The sequence below is a fragment of the Hippopotamus amphibius genome, chromosome 17, assembly GCF_030028045.1.
Source record: "Hippopotamus amphibius kiboko isolate mHipAmp2 chromosome 17, mHipAmp2.hap2, whole genome shotgun sequence".
NCBI classification, from domain to species: domain Eukaryota; kingdom Metazoa; phylum Chordata; class Mammalia; order Artiodactyla; family Hippopotamidae; genus Hippopotamus; species Hippopotamus amphibius.
The window spans coordinates 23,197,508-23,216,710 of NC_080202.1; the positions used below are offsets into that span (position 1 = coordinate 23,197,508).

The 19,203-nt window shown below is 40.0% G+C and overlaps 1 protein-coding gene across 2 annotated transcripts in view; it reads left to right on the forward strand.

Moving 5' to 3' along the window:
- The first annotated feature begins 1,925 nt into the window (after positions 1-1,925).
- Positions 1,926-19,203, forward strand: part of PPM1D (protein phosphatase, Mg2+/Mn2+ dependent 1D) — a 48,250-nt gene continuing 30,972 nt past the window's right edge. The window contains exons 1-2 of one of the 2 annotated variants that reach the window (XM_057716424.1): positions 1,926-2,646; positions 17,148-17,376. In XM_057716424.1, the coding sequence (XP_057572407.1) occupies positions 2,175-2,646; positions 17,148-17,376 (701 nt within the window). In that variant the 5' untranslated portion in view covers positions 1,926-2,174. The remainder of the gene's footprint in view (positions 2,647-17,147; positions 17,377-19,203) is intronic. The other variant, XM_057716425.1, reaches the window with a different exon arrangement.

A 19,203-nucleotide genomic window follows, 5' to 3' on the forward strand; every position in this document is an offset into this window, starting at 1 on the left:
GGATCTACTTCCCCGAACGGGGATTAAACCCAGGCCCCCTGTATTGGAAGTGAGGCGTTTTAACCACTGGACCACCAGGGAAGCTTGAATTTTTGAAAGAGGAAGGAAGAGAAATGATTTGGGGACGACAAGAGAAGTTGGTTCGAAGATAAGAATACCTGTGAGAGAAAAAATAATCTCCTGTACTTGAAAAGTTGTAAGGGAGGTAGTTTTGCTAGGCAACAAACCAGTTTTCAGTTGGAAGAGGAAGTTGATGGAACATTTAGAGAAGAGGTGAAGAATAAGAGGAAATGGCTGATAAAGATGTGGAAATCTGAAGGGTGGAGTGAAATGGTTAGGACGGTTGGTGAAGAGTAGGGTACTGAATCCGATTAATAGCAGTAGAGAGTACCATGGACATGCTAATCAGGGTAACCATGGATGACCCTGAGGCTACCGGTTGTGATTGAGTGAAAAAAAAGATTATAGAGCATGGTGGAATTATCTTTTTGTAATCTCTGGAAGTCAAAGGGAAGGTGGGTAAGCTGTTTAAGATGAGTAATATAGGGCTACACAAACTGTTCTCTCTTGCAGGCCTTGTGTTATGGAGGATACTGAACTAGAATGGCTAATATTTCACTTGGGTTTTTTGCATTTATTTATAAAATACGGTCTATAGATTTCCTTCTAGCGTTATAATTATTAGGTTTCATGATCATCTTTCAAAACAAGCTGGGATTTTTTTCCATCTGGTCTAGAGCATTTTGATGTAGGGGTTACCTTTGATTCCATTTTCAATTTAACCGATCTAGTCAGATTTGCTACATTCTGAGGTGATTTTATTTACATTTTTATTGGTATAAGGATTTTTTTCCTAGTTGCATTTGTGTCACGTGTCAAAAAACGAACATTTTCCCCATTCCCAGTTAAGTACTAGTATCATCCCATTTGAAAAATCTCCAAGGCTGTAGAGGAAAAGGGCACCCAGGAGAGTTGATGGTGATGTGGCCAGAAAGTAGAAAAGTGAACTGATTCACGACAAAAACGTTTACTGATGAGGACATACCAACCTGCCCACTCTGAGGCTTATTTTAATGCCGCTGAAATCCGTGCACAAGTTTTAGAGCTTAGATTGTAACCTACTGGGAGAAGACGGGGGAAGATAACCAAACTGTTGGCGCACTGGAGCGCTGGGCAGTTTTTGTAAGCTCTTTTCAAGTGGTAACTTCAAGGAGTAAAATGCTGCGCCCAGGGTTCGTCGGAAAAAGTACTATTTTCAACAAAAGTTGAGAAGATGGTAACAAACAAACAAACAAAACACAGTTAAAATATAAGCCTGCTAAGTCTCCGACGTACCCAGGTGTGTGAAACGACACCGTGCAGCCGATGGTGCAAATTTCCCAAATTTTCTCAACACCAACTCGATTTGCTCTCTCAACTCCCAGTCGGATCCATCCCACCCAAGTCCAGTTCAGCAGTGGCACGCTTTTTCCAGCCTGTCCGCAAACCACCTTCCGAAGGGAGGTTTCCCGCCATTTCATTTCAAGAAATGAAGGTCTTCCCCCACCCAGATTCTCTACACTCGTGGGAGGCCCCACGGCTTTCCGCCCCCTCAAGCCGAGCAACGAGACGCCCAGGGCAGCACACTGCATCCTGATCCCGGGGACTGAGCAAACAGGGGACCTCAAATTGGTAGGTAGGCTTTAGGCACCCGCCAAAAGGCGGGAGAGCGAAAACGCCCGCCGCAAAACGAAAGCCAGCCGGGTCGCGCGCGGGCCCAGCGGGCGCCGGGAGGAGGGAGAGCGGCCGTTACAAGGGAGGAGCGAGGGTTGGGGGCGGAGGGCGGGTTCGCTCCAACTCGGCTCCGGATTGGTCGGGCCCAGAGAGCCGAGGGACGTCAGCCGGGGAGAACTTCTGATTTGTGTGGTGGGCGCGGGCAGGCGGGGGAGGTGCACCGCGCAGGCGCAGCTGCTCGGCTCCGCTCGCCCCGGCGCTCCGGCCCAGCTCTCGCGGACAAGTCCCGACATCGCGCGCCCCTCCCCCGCCCCCCCCCCCCCCGCTCCGGGACCGCCCCCTCCCCCTTCTCGGCGTCGTCGAAGATAAACAATAGTTGGCCGGCTAGCGCCGAGTGTGTCTGCCGCCGCCGCCGGATTCGGCGGGCTGCGTGGGACCGGCGGGATCTCGGCCAGCCGGCCATGGCGGGGCTGTACTCGCTGGGAGTGAGCGTCTTCTCCGATCAGGGCGGGAGGAAGTACATGGAGGACGTTACTCAGATCGTGGTGGAGCCCGAGCCGACGGCTGAAGAGAAGCCCTCGCCGCGGCGGTCGCTCTCTCAGCCGTCGCCTCCGCAGCGGTCAGCGCCGGCTCTCCCCGGCGGCGACGTCTCGGGGAGAGGCCCGGCGGCGGCGGCCGGAGAGGCTCGCGATGCGCCGCTGGACGCCGGGGCCTCGCCGGCTCCCGGCCGCTGCTGCCGCCGCCGTTCCTCGGTGGCCTTTTTCGCCGTGTGCGACGGGCACGGCGGGCGGGAGGCGGCACAGTTTGCCCGGGAGCACTTGTGGGGCTTCATCAAGAAGCAGAAGGGCTTCACCTCGTCCGAGCCGGCGAAGGTGTGCGCTGCCATCCGCAAAGGCTTCCTCGCTTGTCATCTCGCTATGTGGAAGAAACTGGGTAAGTTCCCCGGCTTGTTTGGCGCCCGCCTCTTTTTCGGGCGGTTGGGGGCTTTTATAGCGCCAGCCCCCCGGGACCCCCGGCACCGAGAGCGCTCTCGGTGTCCATCGATGGGAGGGAAGACTCTTCTGGGTCTCAGCGCGCTTTCCAGGGTGGAGGGCCGGGCAAACAAAGTGGCTTTGGAGAGGGTAGGATTGTTGTCTCCCTTCAAACGCTCCTCGTTTTATTTCCAACACCTCCCCCCCCCCCCCCAAGGATCAATGGGGAGCAGTCCTCTCCCTCCGCCACTTCACTTTGGTGGCCGCCAGCGGAAACGTGTTTGAAACCTGGCGCCAGATTTTGGCGAAAAGATACACTGAAGACACGTTGCTATCTGGGACAGGTGAAGGAAGAGGGAGATGGCAGAAATTAGATGAGATCGGGCGCGTTCAGAGTGGTATGGCGGTAGATAAGATGGCAAAAATTAGAGTGTTTCCTTCCAATCTGTCATAATTTTGCTCTTGAAGGACTTGTCCCCATCGGTTGCCTCCTACTGGTGGTGTCAGTTCTCCAGAATTGATCCTGGGCGGCTGGTAGTTGGAGGACACTGTTGGATAGTTTAGAAAGGCTAAAACGTTGTCATCTAGCTGCTTAACGTCTTGGAAGGAATTCTGTGTGGTGGTCGTGAAATGTTTCTAGGATCTTTATGATTGCACGGCTTATGAAAAACAGAAGCGCGGAATGCGTTCTTACCGCTTAAAGTGGCCAGGTTGAGGGGATGTGTTAAATTCAGCTAGGGCTTTTTAAAAGTGCACTTTCCCCCCTTTGGTGGTTGCCTTACCTAATTGCTGTCAGACAGTTCTCAACAGTTCCTAGTTAAAAGTACTTGTAAATTGTAGCTCTCCGTCAGAGTAGCAAGAGATAAGGAATTACTGATGTGCCAAAAGGAATTAGACCTTAATTTCTAAAAATTTATTGTTAGTTGGTTTCATTTAAGCTTTAAATGTTCTCTGAAGCAGCCAATGTTTCTCTACCCAGCATGTTATCATACAGTTATAATTGCTTACCCATTGCTGTGAATGAATGGCATGAATCTTTTTTTTAGAGAAAAGGTAATACTACTACTGTCATTTAAGAAAGTCCTCTTGTTTATGGTAGCATAGTGTTGCTTTATTTTCAGCAGAGGGACAGAAACATAGAGAAGCGTGTAAAGGTTGGTCAAACACAGAACATTTTTAAAAGCTATTGTTATAGAGATGTCGACTAGCTTCTTTCAAAGTCTGTTTTCTATTTGCCTGGCTGTCTGCCAGGAATTATTTGATTGACTCATAGACCAACCAGTCCGCCTGTGGGAGGCGTTTTCCATCCAATCCCAGAGGTCCCTATTATGGATTTGTTTTGTTTTTGTGTAGGCAGAGCACAGCTGAAAGCACCACAGTATATTCCAGATATTTGTCATTTCATTGCTTGCAGGGCAAGTAGGAGTGGACAGCAAGGCAAGATAGAGGAAGGTTAGACACAAAGAACGATTTAGAGTCCTGTTTATTTTGCAGTACACTTGGAGCTCCATGAAATTGCCATATGTTTTCGCTAAAAGGATAAAGTAGAAACCCTTTTTCTTTACCTTTTCTAAAATAAAGCAGAAACCATGCTGTTAAATGTAAATGTGTATGTCTTTTGACATATATATACTTTTTGAACCAAGATTTATACACTAAATGTTAAAGTTTGCCTTGTTCCACAGTTAACCTTGTACGCCATCATCACAACTTGAATTAAAAAAAAAAAAAGTATGCTGAGTGTATGGAAGTCAGCATACTGTGTCAGGTTTCCACTTTTGTAGTTCTCATTTAGTTACATCAATAGTAGTGCTTTTGGGGACTTCCTAGGTGGCGCAGTGGTTAAGAATCCACCTGCCAATGAAGGGGACTTGGGTTTGAACCCTGCTCTGGGAAGATTCCCACTTACCACGGAGCAACAAAGCCCGTGGGCCACAACTATTGAGCCGGTGAGCCACTACTATTGAGCCCATGTGCCTAGAGCCTGTGCTCCGCAACAAGAGAAGCCACTACAATGAGGAGCCCGCACATCACAGTGAAGAGTAGCCCCCACTCGCATCAACTAGAGAAAGCCTGTGTGCAGCAACGAAGACCCAACCCAGCCAATAAATAAATAAATAAATAAATAAATAAATTTAATAGTAATGGTTCTCAAACTTTTTGCTCTCAGAACCCCTTGTACTCAAATGATTTAGAGTCCTAAACAGCTTTTGTTTATGTGGGCTACATCTATCATATTTACTGTATGAGAAGTTAAAACTGAGAAATTTTAAAAGTATTTATTAATCTATTAAAAATAAATTTATTACACTTTGACATTTTTAAGTGAAAAATCACTTTTTTCCCCCAAATAAGAAATATTCTCATATCTGCCTCTGTATTCAGTCTGTTTTGCTATGTTGTCTGGTGAAGTGTGTAAAGGAAAGGCAGTCACATGCACATATGTAGTAGGAAGAGGGAGGAAGTTTGTCTTTTCAGTTAATTGTGGATATTCTACACCAAAGTGATAGTTTCTTAAGATTAGTCAAAACGAAATCTGAGGGAGTTCCCTGGTGGTGCAGTGGTTAAGAATCTGCCTGCCAATGCAGGGGACACGGGTTTGATCCCTGGTCCAGGATGCTGCAGAGCAACTAAGCCTGTGCACTACAACTGCTCAGCCTGCGTGCTGCAACTACTGAAGCCTGCGTGCCTAGAGCCGCAACTAGAGAAAGCCGTCACTCAGCAACGAAGACCCAGTGCACCCAAAATAAATAAATAAAATTTTAAAAAAAAAGGAATCTGAAACCTCATCAATGAACTTTTGTATTTTTACGTTGAGCCATCGGTCTGCCTTGCACTTTGAATCAGTCTTTTTAGCTACGTGTGATTTTGTGACATGGTGCATTAGTCATTTGGAAAATAGCGGTTCATTGAATTATGTGGATCTTCCAAGAATTGATGCATCTCATTATACAATATTAAAGTACCCACATTTGTTAGTATCACTGATCTCATCAGAAAAGTCTTAAGACTGGGGAGTCGTCAAGTTCATCGTAGTAGACACATATTCTAAAATATGATGTTTTAAGCAGCAGTTAGAAATTTATCACTGGCAACAAATACTGTCAGTTTTTCTTGAAATGAAAAACTCACTTTGTTCATTTTGAGGAAAATCTATGCCAAATGCCCATGTTTTCTTCTTCTTCTTCTTCTTTTTTTGTTTGGCTGTGCCATGTGGTTTGCAGGATCTCGATTTCCCAACCAGGGGCACAGCAGTGAAAGGCCAGAATCCTAACCATTAGGCCGCCAGGGAACTCCCTGCCCAAGTCTTATTAACACATTTTATCAGTTTTTCAAGTAAACATTGTCTGTGAAAATTGTGGCTACTGCGTTACATAACTTACACAATCACAAGTGCTTTTTCTCTACACAGCCTCTACACAGTGTGTAGCAGAAGCCTATTATACAATGCTTCCTTCTTGTCTTACAGAATGTTAAAAAGGCACGTATTCATGGGTGGAAGTTTAATAAAATTAATTTTTATTGTGTCATCAAGGACATTCTTAAGATAAACTGATTTGCCTTTTTTTTTTTTTTTAAACTCTAAGTGGGTGGCTGTGGTGGATATAATGACTACTAGTTGCTTTGGTACCACTGCCTTGACTCCCGCTAAGGCACCAGCAGTTTTACTAACCATGCTTTTGAACTACCAATACAGATATCAACGGGGTGAAAAGGGCAAATAATCTCAGAATTATTATGAAAACAGTTTTGGAATCCCTATAAAGATCACTCACACTGTTGTGAGATAACTGCTGTGTTTTATCTGCCTCTCAGTTAAATCTTGAGGTTTTTGGGAGCAGAGATACTGCCTTGCATATCTTATAATCTCTTAGGGCTGACCATGCAATTCCTTGCCCAAAGTAGCTGCTGGTTTAGTTGAATTTCTGTGGGTGTAATAGTTAAATTGTCTTTCTTACTTTTTTTTTTAATTAAAAAAAATTTCCCCCTTTAAAAATTGTAAAATACACATAAGATTTACCATTTTAGCCAATTTTAGGTGTACAATTCAAATTCAGTGGCATTAAGTGCATTCACAATATTGTACAACAATCACCACTGTCCATTTTCAGAACTTGTCCGTTACCCAAACGGAAATTCTGTACCCATTAAACAGTAATTTCCCATTATCCGCTTCCCCAGCCCCTGGTAAACCTCTGTTTTACTTTCTTGCTATTTCTACTTAATTGCTATGAATTCATCTATTCTAGGTACCTCATGTAAGCGGAATCATACAATATTTGTCCTTTTTGTGTCATTTCATTTAGCATATTGTCTTTAAGGTTTGTCCAAATTGTAGCATGTATCAGAATTTTCTTCCTTTTTAAGACTGAATAATATTCACTGTATATATATACACCACATTTTGTTTATCCATTCATCTATTGATAGACATTTGGGTTGTTTCCACCTTTTGGCTGTTATGACTAATGCTACTATGAACATAGGTGTACAAGTATCTGTTTGATTCTCTGTTTTCAGTTCTTTTGGGTCTAAACCTGGAAGTGGAATGGCTGGGTCAATTTGGTAATTCTGTATTTAACTTTCTGAGGAATCACCAAACTGTCTTCACAGCAGGTGCACTGTTTTACATTGCCACTAGCAGTACTACAAGGGTCCTGCTTTCTCCACATTCTTGCCAACACTTGATTTTTTTTTTTTTCTTAAATAATAGCCATGCTAGTGGATGTGAAGGGCTTTCTTATATTTTTAAAGAATACCTTTGTTGGGACTTTCCTAGTGATCCAGTGGTTAAGAATCTGCCTTCCGGTGTAGGGGACTCAGGTTCAATCCCTGGTTGGGGAAGTAAGATCCCACATGCCGAGGGGCAGCTAATCCCGAGTGCTGCAACTACTAAGCCCACGCTGTGGAGCCCACAGGCCACAACTAGAGAGCCTGAGCCACAACTAGCAGCTGAGGAGCCCACATGCTGCAGCGAAGATCCTGTGTGCTGCTAAGATCTGATGCAGCCAAAAATTAAAAAATAAATATTTTTAAAAAAATTCATTGTTATACACTTAAGATTTGGGCACTTTGTATGGATGTTCCTTAAAACAAAAACAAAAACCCAAAAAACCTTTGTTTTCCTAAGCCCTTTCTTTTTCTTTCTTTGGCTGTGCCATGGGGCATGTGGGATCTTAGTTCCCTGAGCAGAGATTGAACTGTGCCCTCTGCAGTGGGAGTGCAGAGTCTTTAACCACTGGATTGGCAGGAAAGCCCCCTAAGCCCTTCTTTTTCTTTTCTTTTTTTTTTTAAAGATTTATTTATGGCTGCATTGGGTCTTCGTTGCTGTGCATGGGCTTTCTCTAGTTGTGGTGAGCTGGGGCTACTCTTCATTGTGGTGGCCTCTCTTGTTGTGGAGCACAGGCTGTAGGCGGGTGGGCTTCAGTACTTGTGGCTCATGGGCTCTAGAGTGCAGGCTCAGGAGTTGTGGCACACAGGCTTAGTTGTCTGCGGCATGTGGGATCTTCCCAGACCAGGGATTGAACCCATGTCCCTTGCATTGGCAGGTGGTTCTTAACTGAGCAACCAGGGAAGTCCACAACAGAAATTTATTGTCTCATGGTTCTGGAGGCCAGAAGGCTGAAATCCAGGTGTCAGCAGGGTTGATTCCTTTTTGGAGGCTATGAGGGAGAATCTGTTGCGTTCTCTGACTTAGCTTCTGGTGGCTGGTAGCAATCCTTGGTATTTCTTGGCTTGTAGGGGCATCACCCAGTCTCCACTGTCTTTATATCACCTCCTGTGTGTCTTCTCCCCTTATCTTTTAAGGACACTTGTCTTTGGATCTAGGGCCCACTCTAATCCAGGCTGATCTCTTCTTAAGATCTTTAACCTAATTACATCTGCAAAGATCCTTTTCCCAAATAAGGTCACATTCACAGGTTCTGGGTGGGTGTATCTTTTATGACTTGGGGGGGTGGGGCACTACTCAACCCACTCCAAGGATATTTATGTTGTCTCAGATAATCTCCCTTTGAAACACTTACTAATTACAAAAGGAAAAAGGTTCTAGGGGGAAACCTGGTAGATACCACCTTAATCAAATAATCAAGAGTAGCATCACTTTTAATGGGACAGATTGAGATTGTATACTGTCTGCAGGGAGAAGATCATTATCTAATACTTTTGTGATATTCCTGCCAAAAATGCATAATCCGATTACAAGCATAGGAAACATGAAACAAACCCAAACTGAGAGACATTCTTGTAATGATTGGTCACGTATTTCTTAAAAACAGCAAGGAAACACTGAGGAATTGTTCCAGATTAGAAGAGACTAAAGAGACTTGATAAGTAAATATAACAAGGGACCCTGAATTTTTTCCTTTTATTATCAAGCTTATGAAATTTGAATGAGATCTATGGTTTAGATGGTAGTATGGTGTTAATGTTAATTTCCTGATTTTGATGGTATATTGTAGGAATTAGATACTATAATGCTACTTGGGAGTGATGGTATATTTTTTTGGCAGTTTACATTCTGTTGGTTCAAGAAAAAAGTTCTTTGGATTATTCCTGGGGTGGGAGTGGGGGCAGGGGGTGGGGCCGGGGAGTAAACCTGAAGATCAGAAACCTGGATACCTCCAGGAATAAGCTAGCAGTTTCATCAGAGCCCTGCTGCTGGATGCATGCCAGATAGCCAAGACTATGTTTATTTGTTTCAGTAATGAGAATAAATCAGAAACTTCTGCAGCATTTGGAATCACCATTTGATTATAATCCTCTGTCATTTTCCAAGAGCTATCAGACTTTTGCAGTGGTCGAATTATAGAGTGGAATCTTTGGATCACCACCTTAGCTCATGTTTTAATGGTGACACCAATCTTTGTGATTCTTTGAGAGATGTGATAATACTTTTAATTTACTGTTTTGGAAGAGGGTATCATTCATTGGTGGTCTTGCACTTGGCCTTTTCTACCCTAATAGGCTTTCTGACCAATCAATGAAGAGCTGTGAGGGGAAGCTATTGGTTGCTAAGGTTATTTGGGGACCAAACTAGCTGTGGGATAGGTTTGGGATTCCATTAGGTCTGAGGTGGACTGGATTGAAAGTTCTATTTGATACCTGACCTCCATGACCCTTATGTCTTATCAGTGGACTGTGGCTATGTTCCATACCCTATAATTATTATCTTAGAGCCATCATTCAGTATTTACTCAATGCTGTGAGTATTTCTTTTTCCTTGGTGTACAGCTACATGTGGCAATGACCATACATCACTTTGAAGAAGGTTAACAATTCTTTAAACTGGGGAGGTTTTTTGTTTGCTTTTTGTTTTGTTTTTTGTTTTTTGTGAAAGACCATTCTAGAGATCCAGTTTTTCTTCTGCCCTGTCGTCAGTGAGGTAACCCTGCCAGATTTTCTTTAGGTAATTAACTGCTCCTATCTGATCTGTCACCTCAGGGTTCTGCCACCCACAGAGATCAGGGAACCCATTTTTGTTGCAGCCTCTTCCCTTAGTATTTCTTGCCTGAAGAGAAGAGTCAGTAAAATGTGTTTAAAAGATTTTGGTGTTCCATATATAAAATAGGTAAACAATAAGAATTTACTGTATAGCACAGGGAATATATTCAATATCTTGTAATAACCTATAATGGAAAAGAATCAAAAAAAGAATATATAGGGACTTCCCTGGCTATCCAGTGGTTAAGACTCCACGCTTTCACTGCAGGGGGCTTGGGTTCGATCTCTGGACGGGAAACTAAGATCCCACATGCCCCGTGGCATATATATACACACATATATATGTATAAAATGTTTAACTGAATCACTTTGCTGTATACTTGAAACTAACACAACTATACTTCGATTAAAAAAAAAAAAGATTTTGGTGTTTACCCAATTGCTTTCTTAAGTACTAAAGTTGAAGAGACTCTTCTCAACCTTTCTTGGGGTGGGTAAATGGGATGCATATGCGTATAATAGATTTAATCTACAGTCTCTATTTCTCCAAATCTTTGAATTGTTTCCTTTATATCATTGTGTTTGTTTTCTGGAGCTGCCATAACAAAGTACCAAAAATTGGTTGACTTAAAACAACAGAAATTTATTGTCTTACAGTTGTGGAGGTCCAAGGTCCAAAATCAGGGTTTTGGCAGGGCCATGCTCTTTCTATACTCTGAAAGCTCTAAGGGAGAATCCTTCTTCACCTCTTCTAGTTTCGTGTTTACCAGGAATTCCTAGCCTACCCTGACTTATAGATGCATCACTCCAGTCACATGGCTGTCTTCTCCCTATGTGTTTTAACATCTTCCCTCTGTGTGTTTGTCTCTGTGTTCGTATTTCCCCTTTCTATAAAAACACCAGTCATATTGGATTAGGGCCCACACTAATGACCTATTTTAACTTTATTGCCTCTGTAAAGACCCTCTTTCCAAATACGGTCACATTCTGAGGTACTGAGTGTTAGTATTTCAACATATCTTTTCTTAGAGGGACAAAATTCAACTCCTAACAGTCATAACAAATTATTTCTTGTTTCTCAGCATGGAATCTTAGGCCAGAGTTGAGTCTGTGTTTGCATTAGCTGACCTAGAACATTTTTATTACCACAGTTCTAAGCTGGTATGCTTTCTCTAGACTATCTGCTTACTGTTTATCGATAAATTCAGCCCTATCTCACCAATGGTTACTATCTGGAATATGAACAAGAGACTGGATGCCTTCTATACCTTATTGGTTCTATAGCTAATTGACATTTTTCTGAGGGTGAGTTGCCTGCAACCTACTGTATGTACTAGTTTTGTATTACAGTTCTTTGAAAATGATATAGAGTGACTCCATCTATAATGAGAGAAAAGAACATGGGAATTTATTGGAAGGACATTAGGTAACTCACAGAATCAAACTAAATGGACAGAACCAGGGTATCTCGGGGACTCTGGGTGATAGGAACTAGTGGACACTCAGTGAACCAGTATAGTCTCTGGGACTATACTGCTCCAACAGTTTTCTGTTTGCCTTTCTATCTAAAGATGCAAATATCTGAAAGAGTGACATAGTTCAGATCATTTGCCTACACCTAGGCCAGGAGCAGGCAAGTTTTTCATTTCCATTGCTAAAGACTGCATGCAGTGGAGGCTGTGTACTACAGAACAAAACTGGGATGCTAGTACTGGAAGGGGGAATGGGTGCTAGACCAGTGTGTACAATATTTAATGCTATAAAGAAAGGCTAAAGTAAAAGCAATATAGCCTTTTCCTCCATTTGGATTATCTCCTCAGGAAAAAAATTTTCTAGAGGTGAATTATTTGCTTAAAGCATGTGTTTGTCTTTTGATGGTTATTGATACGTTTTCAAATTGCTTCCTGAAGGCTTTGTACTATTCTGTACTAGTTTGACATTAGAAATCTGTAAGAACTCTTAGCACAGTCATTTGGAGTCTTGTATCAGCTGGGTTTGAATCCCACCTTCTCCATTTACTACCTGTGTGACCTTACCTCTCTGTGCCAGAGGATCCTCTTCTTTAAAATAGAGTTACTGATAGTACCTACCTCCTGAGAGTTAAATGAATACGTGTATATTAATGGATACATGATAAGTACATAAGTACCCCCAATTTTAAATTTATCACAAAGAACATACACATTCTATACTTATTTATAATAGCTTTACTCCAGAAATATTTTATTTTTGTGTTACAAAATTTATCAGACTTTGTTTTAATGTCTTATGCACATTTTCTAAAGGATACCTGTCAGAGTTCATATACTATCTGATACTGTCTTTTTAATATGCTCCTAGTTTTAAGTCATTTTTTTAATTAAAAGATTAAAATGTAAAGTATACAACAAGAAAGGCTAAGGAAGACAAATTGTAAAGAGGTAGTTCTTTAATATATAAATGTATTGCAGTTTCAATCAGAACTTCCATGGGGTTTGTTTTTTAATTTTGCAGGTTGCTTCTAAAGTTCACATGGAAAAATACTTGAGAATACTGAAAAAGAAGAATAATTAGGGGATACTTAAACTCCCAATTATTAAAAAGCTCCATGAATAGATTAGTAGGATGAGTCCAGAAATAGATCTGAGGCAAAATGTAACATATAAAAAGTAACATTTCAAATGAATAGGGAAAGCATGGATTATTCAGTATTTTTAGATCATTGCAGAATATCTTTCATTATATATTAGTGCTTTTGACAAAAAATGTGATTTAAACATTAACATTGCTTTGAATATCCTTTTTATTTTTAGCTTTTTTTTTCTTCTTTTCCATCTCGTTTTAGGTGTTTTTTGCAAACAGCTGAATTACTTGTATATTGTAGGTAAATTTTGGAATGTGCTTAAGAACCTTTCTTTCTGGGAGTTCACCTTGTTCACATTTATTATGATAATAGATTTTTTTTTTTCAGGTTCTTAGCTGCAGAAAACAATCCTTTCTAGTTTCTTTAAAAATAAAAAAAAAAAAGAAAAGAAAGAAAGGAAAAGAAAAAGTTTTAGCAGGAGCTGTATTTAACCCATAAAATAATTGAAAGGGCTAAAGAAACATACACCATACTCTAGGCTGAGTTTCTGGGAATGATGTTTGCAACCAAACTGCGAAACTGCATGGGCTAGGGAGCTGTCTGCTGGGATCTGTGTTTGCAAAATTGATGCCTTCTTCCTGCTGCTTTTTTTTTTTCTTTTAACTTTAAAAAAGTATGAAATATAGCATGCATATGTAAAAGGCCATAAAACATAAATGAACATCAGGGACTTCCCTGGTGGTACAGTATTCTATATTCTGTGGAGCAACTAAGCCCGTGTGCCTACAGCCAGTACTCTGCAACAAGAGAAGCCACCGCACTGAGAAGCCCGCGCATAGCAATGAAGAATAACCCCCGCTCACTGCAACTAGAGAAAGCCCCATGTGCAGCAACGAAGGCCCAACGGAGCCAAAAATTAATTAATTTTTAAAAACTTAAAAAAAAGAATAATCATAAAATGAACACCATCCAGTTAAGAAAGAGAATGTTTCCTGCACCCTGAAAGTCCCTGTGTGTCCTTTCTGTTCTCATAATTCTGTCTTCCCCTAAGGGGCAGTCACGACCTTGACTTTTGTGATTATAGTTCTGTAATGATTTACTTATTTTTCTTAATAGTCTCACCTCTTGTCTGTAAACATGGTAGATAGTTGTGTTGTTTTTTTTCTTCTTCTAAAGAAAATCATGCTGTAGGTATTCTTTTATCTGATGCTTCTTGTAAGATTCTCAGCCTTTACTTGTCGTATAGTCTGTTATGTTGAAGGACATTTGGGTTGTTGCTTGTTTTTAGCCCATATGAGCAGTACTGGGATGAACGTTCATATGTATTGTGTGTACCTGTGCATTCATTTATGCTGTGTACCAATGGGTAGTGAGTAGTCAGAGTTTACATATCTTCATCTTTACTGTATAATGTCTAGAAATTTTCTGAAGTAGTTGTACCAGTTTATACTCCTACCAGTGGTTGATGATAGAACATGTTACTCCACATTCTTAACTTACTCTGTCAAACTTTAATTTATGCAATCTGATAATTATATTGCAGTATCTCATTGTGGTTTTTAATTTGTATTTCCTTGATGATTAAAGAAGCTGAACACCCCCGCATGCTTTTTGGCTGTTTGGATTTCCTTGTTTGTAAAAAGCCTGTTCAGGCCCTTTATCCATTTTTCTATTGAGTAGTCTTATTGATTTGACTTGTTGGAGCATTTTATATATTCTGGATACCATTCCCTTGATGTGTATATATATTACAAATATATTCTTTTTCATTCTGAGAGTTGTCTTTTCGTCCTAGTAATCGTATCTTTTGATGAACAGAAGTTCTTAATTTTGATGGTAGTGCAATGTCACAGTAATTTTCTTATATGGCTAGTCCATTCTTAGTCTTTAGGAAATCCTTCCCCACCTTGAGATCGTGAATGTACTTTCTTGTGCATTTTCTGAGCATTTTTAGCTTCGCTTTTCATGTTAAATCTTTAACTTACCTGGAATTGATTTTTTGTGTTTGGCATCAGGGACTCAAAGTTATTATTTTTTTAAAATTTTGTCCCCGTTCCACTTATTGAATGTCTGTCCTTTCTCTACTGTTCAGATATCAGGGGTCTGTTTCTGTGCTCGTTGTTGCATTTGTCCCCTGGTTTACAACTTTTCCATAAAGGTTGTTAGAGATTTGTTAGCATTGCTCCCAGATATATCACAACTTCTGCTGTTACTGTGAATGGGATTTTTTTAAGTTACAGTTTGTAATTATTTATTTATTTATTTATTTATTTATTTAATTTTTGGCTGCATTGGGTCTTCATTGCTGCGTGCAGGATTTCTCTAGTTTTGGCGAGCAGGGCCTACTCTTTGTTGTGATGCACAGGCTTATCAGTGCAGTGGCTTCTCTTGTTGCAGAGCACGGGCTCTAGTCATGCAGTCTTCAGTAGTTACAGCACGTGGGCTCAGTAGTTGTGGCTTGTGGGCTCTAGAGCACAGCCTCAGTTGCTCTGCGACATGTGGGATCTTCCCGGACCAGGGCTGGAACCCGTGTCCCCTGCATTGGCTGGCAGATTCTTAACCACTGAGCCACCAGGGAAGTCCCTACATTTTGTAATTTTTTGTTGCTGTTTTACAGAAATAGAATTGATGTTTTTATAACTATTTATATTTTCTTTTCTTTTCTTTTCTTTACTTTTCTTTTCTTTTCTTTCTTGGCCACACAGTGCAGCTTGTGGGATCTCAGTTCCCTGACCAGGGCCTGAACTCAGGCCACAGCAGTGAAAATGCCGACTGCTAACCACTAGACCACCAGGGAGCTCCTTACAAATGTTTTCTTTGGGGCCTTTGTTGTGCAACTTCACTTGGATCCTCTCAGGCTGTTTGCTTTTCTTAAACACATAATGGTGATAACAACAAAAATTAATGTTTATTGATCAATTACTATGTGTCTGGTACTGTTGCAGATGATTTTATGTGTGATAGGCCCATGTGTATGAATTTCTAGCTTCCTCAATATTGGTAGCTGTTTTGGTTTCCCTCAGCAATTGCGAAGGTCATTATTTTGTATACTGCAAACAGCCGTCTGTTGTGAGTGACAGGTCACTCTGGAGGGTGGGTTCCATCTGTGGGAAGGGATGGGATGGGGAGATGCACTGTAGGGTTCAAGAGATGGCTTTTCAGCATATATAATATTATAAAAGTAAAGAACTAGTTAGCCTGAATATATTAGAGAAGCCTTGTGGCTTTAAAAGTTGTGTGGTACCCTGTCCATTTTGGGGGGCCCGATTTCTTCTTCCTTATGCCCTTTGAGACACTGTTGTTCCTATCAGCAGATGCATCACTTTCCTAAAAAGAGAGGTATTATAGTTGATGGCATCTTAGGAACTTAAATGTTTCACCTTTTACCATGCAGGGAGTTTAGGCAGGACCTAGCTCCTGCAATTTTAAATGAACCTGCCAAGCTTCTACCGTCTATTCCTGACTTCAGTCTCTGCCACTGCCTCTGAGTTTGAACTTTTCTGGAGCTCTGTTAACAGGGAGTACTGATGTACTGCCTTCTTTACTGACTGTGCTTTTTCCTTCTGTTGGATTACACATTTTGCATTCTGATTTTTCCCTCAATATAATTTCATTTGTTTAAAGTTCCAGTAATTTCTCAGATTTTCTTATGACCCTTCTCTGTGTTTCATGACTGCAGTGGATTTCTGTTCTGTCCTTTCAGTAGGATTTTGGTGGGGAGAGTATGTCAGTGTTCGGACTTAGTTTGCCATCTTGAACTATCACTTGTAGCTTGTTTAATATTATAGAATATTTCTGAATTTTTAAATGATAGTGAATGTAATCAGTCAGTGTAGATTTTGGAATTAAATATATGGGGTCTTTGCCACTTAAAATACTCAGGTTATTTTGAGCAGATTTCTCAACCATTCAAAGTTTTGGTCTTCTCATCTGCAAAATGAAAATAATGAGAATAATCTTACCTATCTCTTAGGTTTATTGTTAGTATTATATAAGATAATACGTGTAAAGCTCTTATCACAGAACGTGGTATACAGTAAGTGCTCAGTGTTATTTATTAGGTTATGAATATTCAACAGTTACTTCAAAAACAAATCAAGTAGCTTTTTCTGAAAATTTTTTGAAGAGAAATTAATAAACAGATGATACGCTGCTGGCAATATGGTGTCAAAACTTTTAACATATCCTTGCCACTAAATGTAATTAGGACTAAGACTTATGTGAATTAGTAAATCTATCCTGTAACATTTTTCTCCTAGGATTGGTTTGATGATCATAATATAATTGCATTATTTATAAAATTAATTTATTAATATATGAATGAAGGGATTAATAAGTACTTTGGTAGCTTTCAATTCAAATTTTAACTTGCTTAATGGCATATATTGCCATTTTTATTCTGTCACAGTATTACTGTTTACACCTGAAAGAGTAAAATGTTTTATTTTTTATTACAGCAGAATGGCCAAAGACTATGACAGGTCTTCCCAGCACGTCAGGAACAACTGCTAGTGTGGTCATCATACGGGGCCTGAAGATGTATGTAGCTCATGTGGGGGACTCAGGGGTGGTTCTTGGAATTCAGGATGACCCGAAGGATGATTTTATCAGAGCTGTGGAGGTGACACAGGACCATAAGCCAGAACTTCCCAAGGAAAGAGAACGAATTGAAGGACTTGGTGGGAGGTAATTATTGTCCTGTTTTGTCTTTCCTCTCTTGGTTCTATTTAGCCCTTTTCTGCGTTACTTACCAGGTTGACCTACTTCTCCCTTATAATGAAGTTACAGATTTTTAGTTTGCTGGATAAAGTACCCATGTGTGTTCATACTTATCTTATTATTTTGAATTGACTGTTTTATTTCTGATAATGGCTGCAAAGGGAAATAATATTTGAGTGGCACTCAAATAACAAAACATACAAGGATTCATTTAAAACCTTTTACATAAATACTGATCAGCATGTCCTTCAAAATCTGAACAGAGCAGCCCTTAGCATTCCAGAGTAGAACAGTTTGAATCTGTCTTTGGAAATAGAATTTTGTTAAAATTAGCCTTCAGCTTTTCCTGTTGATTTCTAGGTCATATACACTGCAGACTTCTGTTTCAACTTACTGCCTCAATTTGTATTGAGACAGTTTTGTAAACTATGAACTGAATTTGACTTCAGCATATTTTTATGATACAAACTAAAATGTAAGATTATTCTAAAAATCAGAGGAATGAATAACATAAGACAATTAAAAAGTTATCCCAATGCCAATTTTTAAAAATCAAGGATCCAAGGCAAGTTAAACAGAATCCAGTGTTTTCTAAATAATCATCCTAACTCAAGTCTTATCATGATATTATTACTTGCCTCGTCTTTCTTGCATTTTTTAAATCAGAATGGTCTTTTTCAGAGAAATAATAAACTGAAGGAAAGAATTAACATCCTTAAACTACCAGGAGATCAAAATATCAGTAAGAAAAACACTAAAACGCTGCCACCTTCAGATAGGTGACTAAAGGAGAGGAAGTTTGAACAACAACAAAAATTCAAAAGAGTAGTATAAACATTTGAAGAAAATATTTAACATTGAAATGAAATTCTCTTTTTTGCTGTTGGGTTAGTAGTATTTTTATTGTAATAGATATCCTGTTGCTAGGATTATATGTTGGTATGACCTATATGAAGTATAACACATATCACTAACTTTATATAGGCTCATTAATTTCAGGAATCTACTCTAAAGAAGAAATATGAAATGTGGATCAAAATACCTGAATAGAATTATTGATTTTAGCAGTGTTTATTGACTGTTAATTTAGGTGAAAATAACTTGAAAGCTCAACAGCTGGAAAATGGTTAAGTACATTATATGTTCATAACATTGAATATGATGTGACCATTAAAAATAATGTTTATAGATAAATTTCTAAAAATCATGGTGTTATGAAAATTTTCAAACATAAAAGTAAAGGTAGACTATATAATGAACTCCCATATATATGGGGAATTTTTTAATATATGATTTTTCTCCCTGTTTCACTGAGAAATAATTGACATATATCACTGTGTAAATTTAAGACATACTACGTGATGCTTTTGGTTTACTTATATTGTGAAATGATTATTACAATAGGTTCAGCTAACATCATCTTCTCATATAAATACAATAAAAAGAAAAGAGAATAAAGGAAAAAATTTTATTTCCTTGTGATGAGAACACTTAGGATTTATTGTCTTAACAGCTTTCCTGTGTATCATACAGCAGTGTTAGCTATAGTCATCATGTTGTACTTTCCATCTGTGGTACTTATTTATGTTGTAACTGGAAATTTGTACCTTTTGACAGCATTCCTTCAATTCCCCCTTTCCCCTACCAGGAATTCTTAATGATTTTGAAGAATGCTTATTGGTCACAATAAGCAGGATATAAAATTACGTTGGTAACCGTTTGTCTCCCTGGAGGTTGTACCAATTTATACTTATACCAGCAGGATATGTGGATGACCCTGACAACATAGTTACA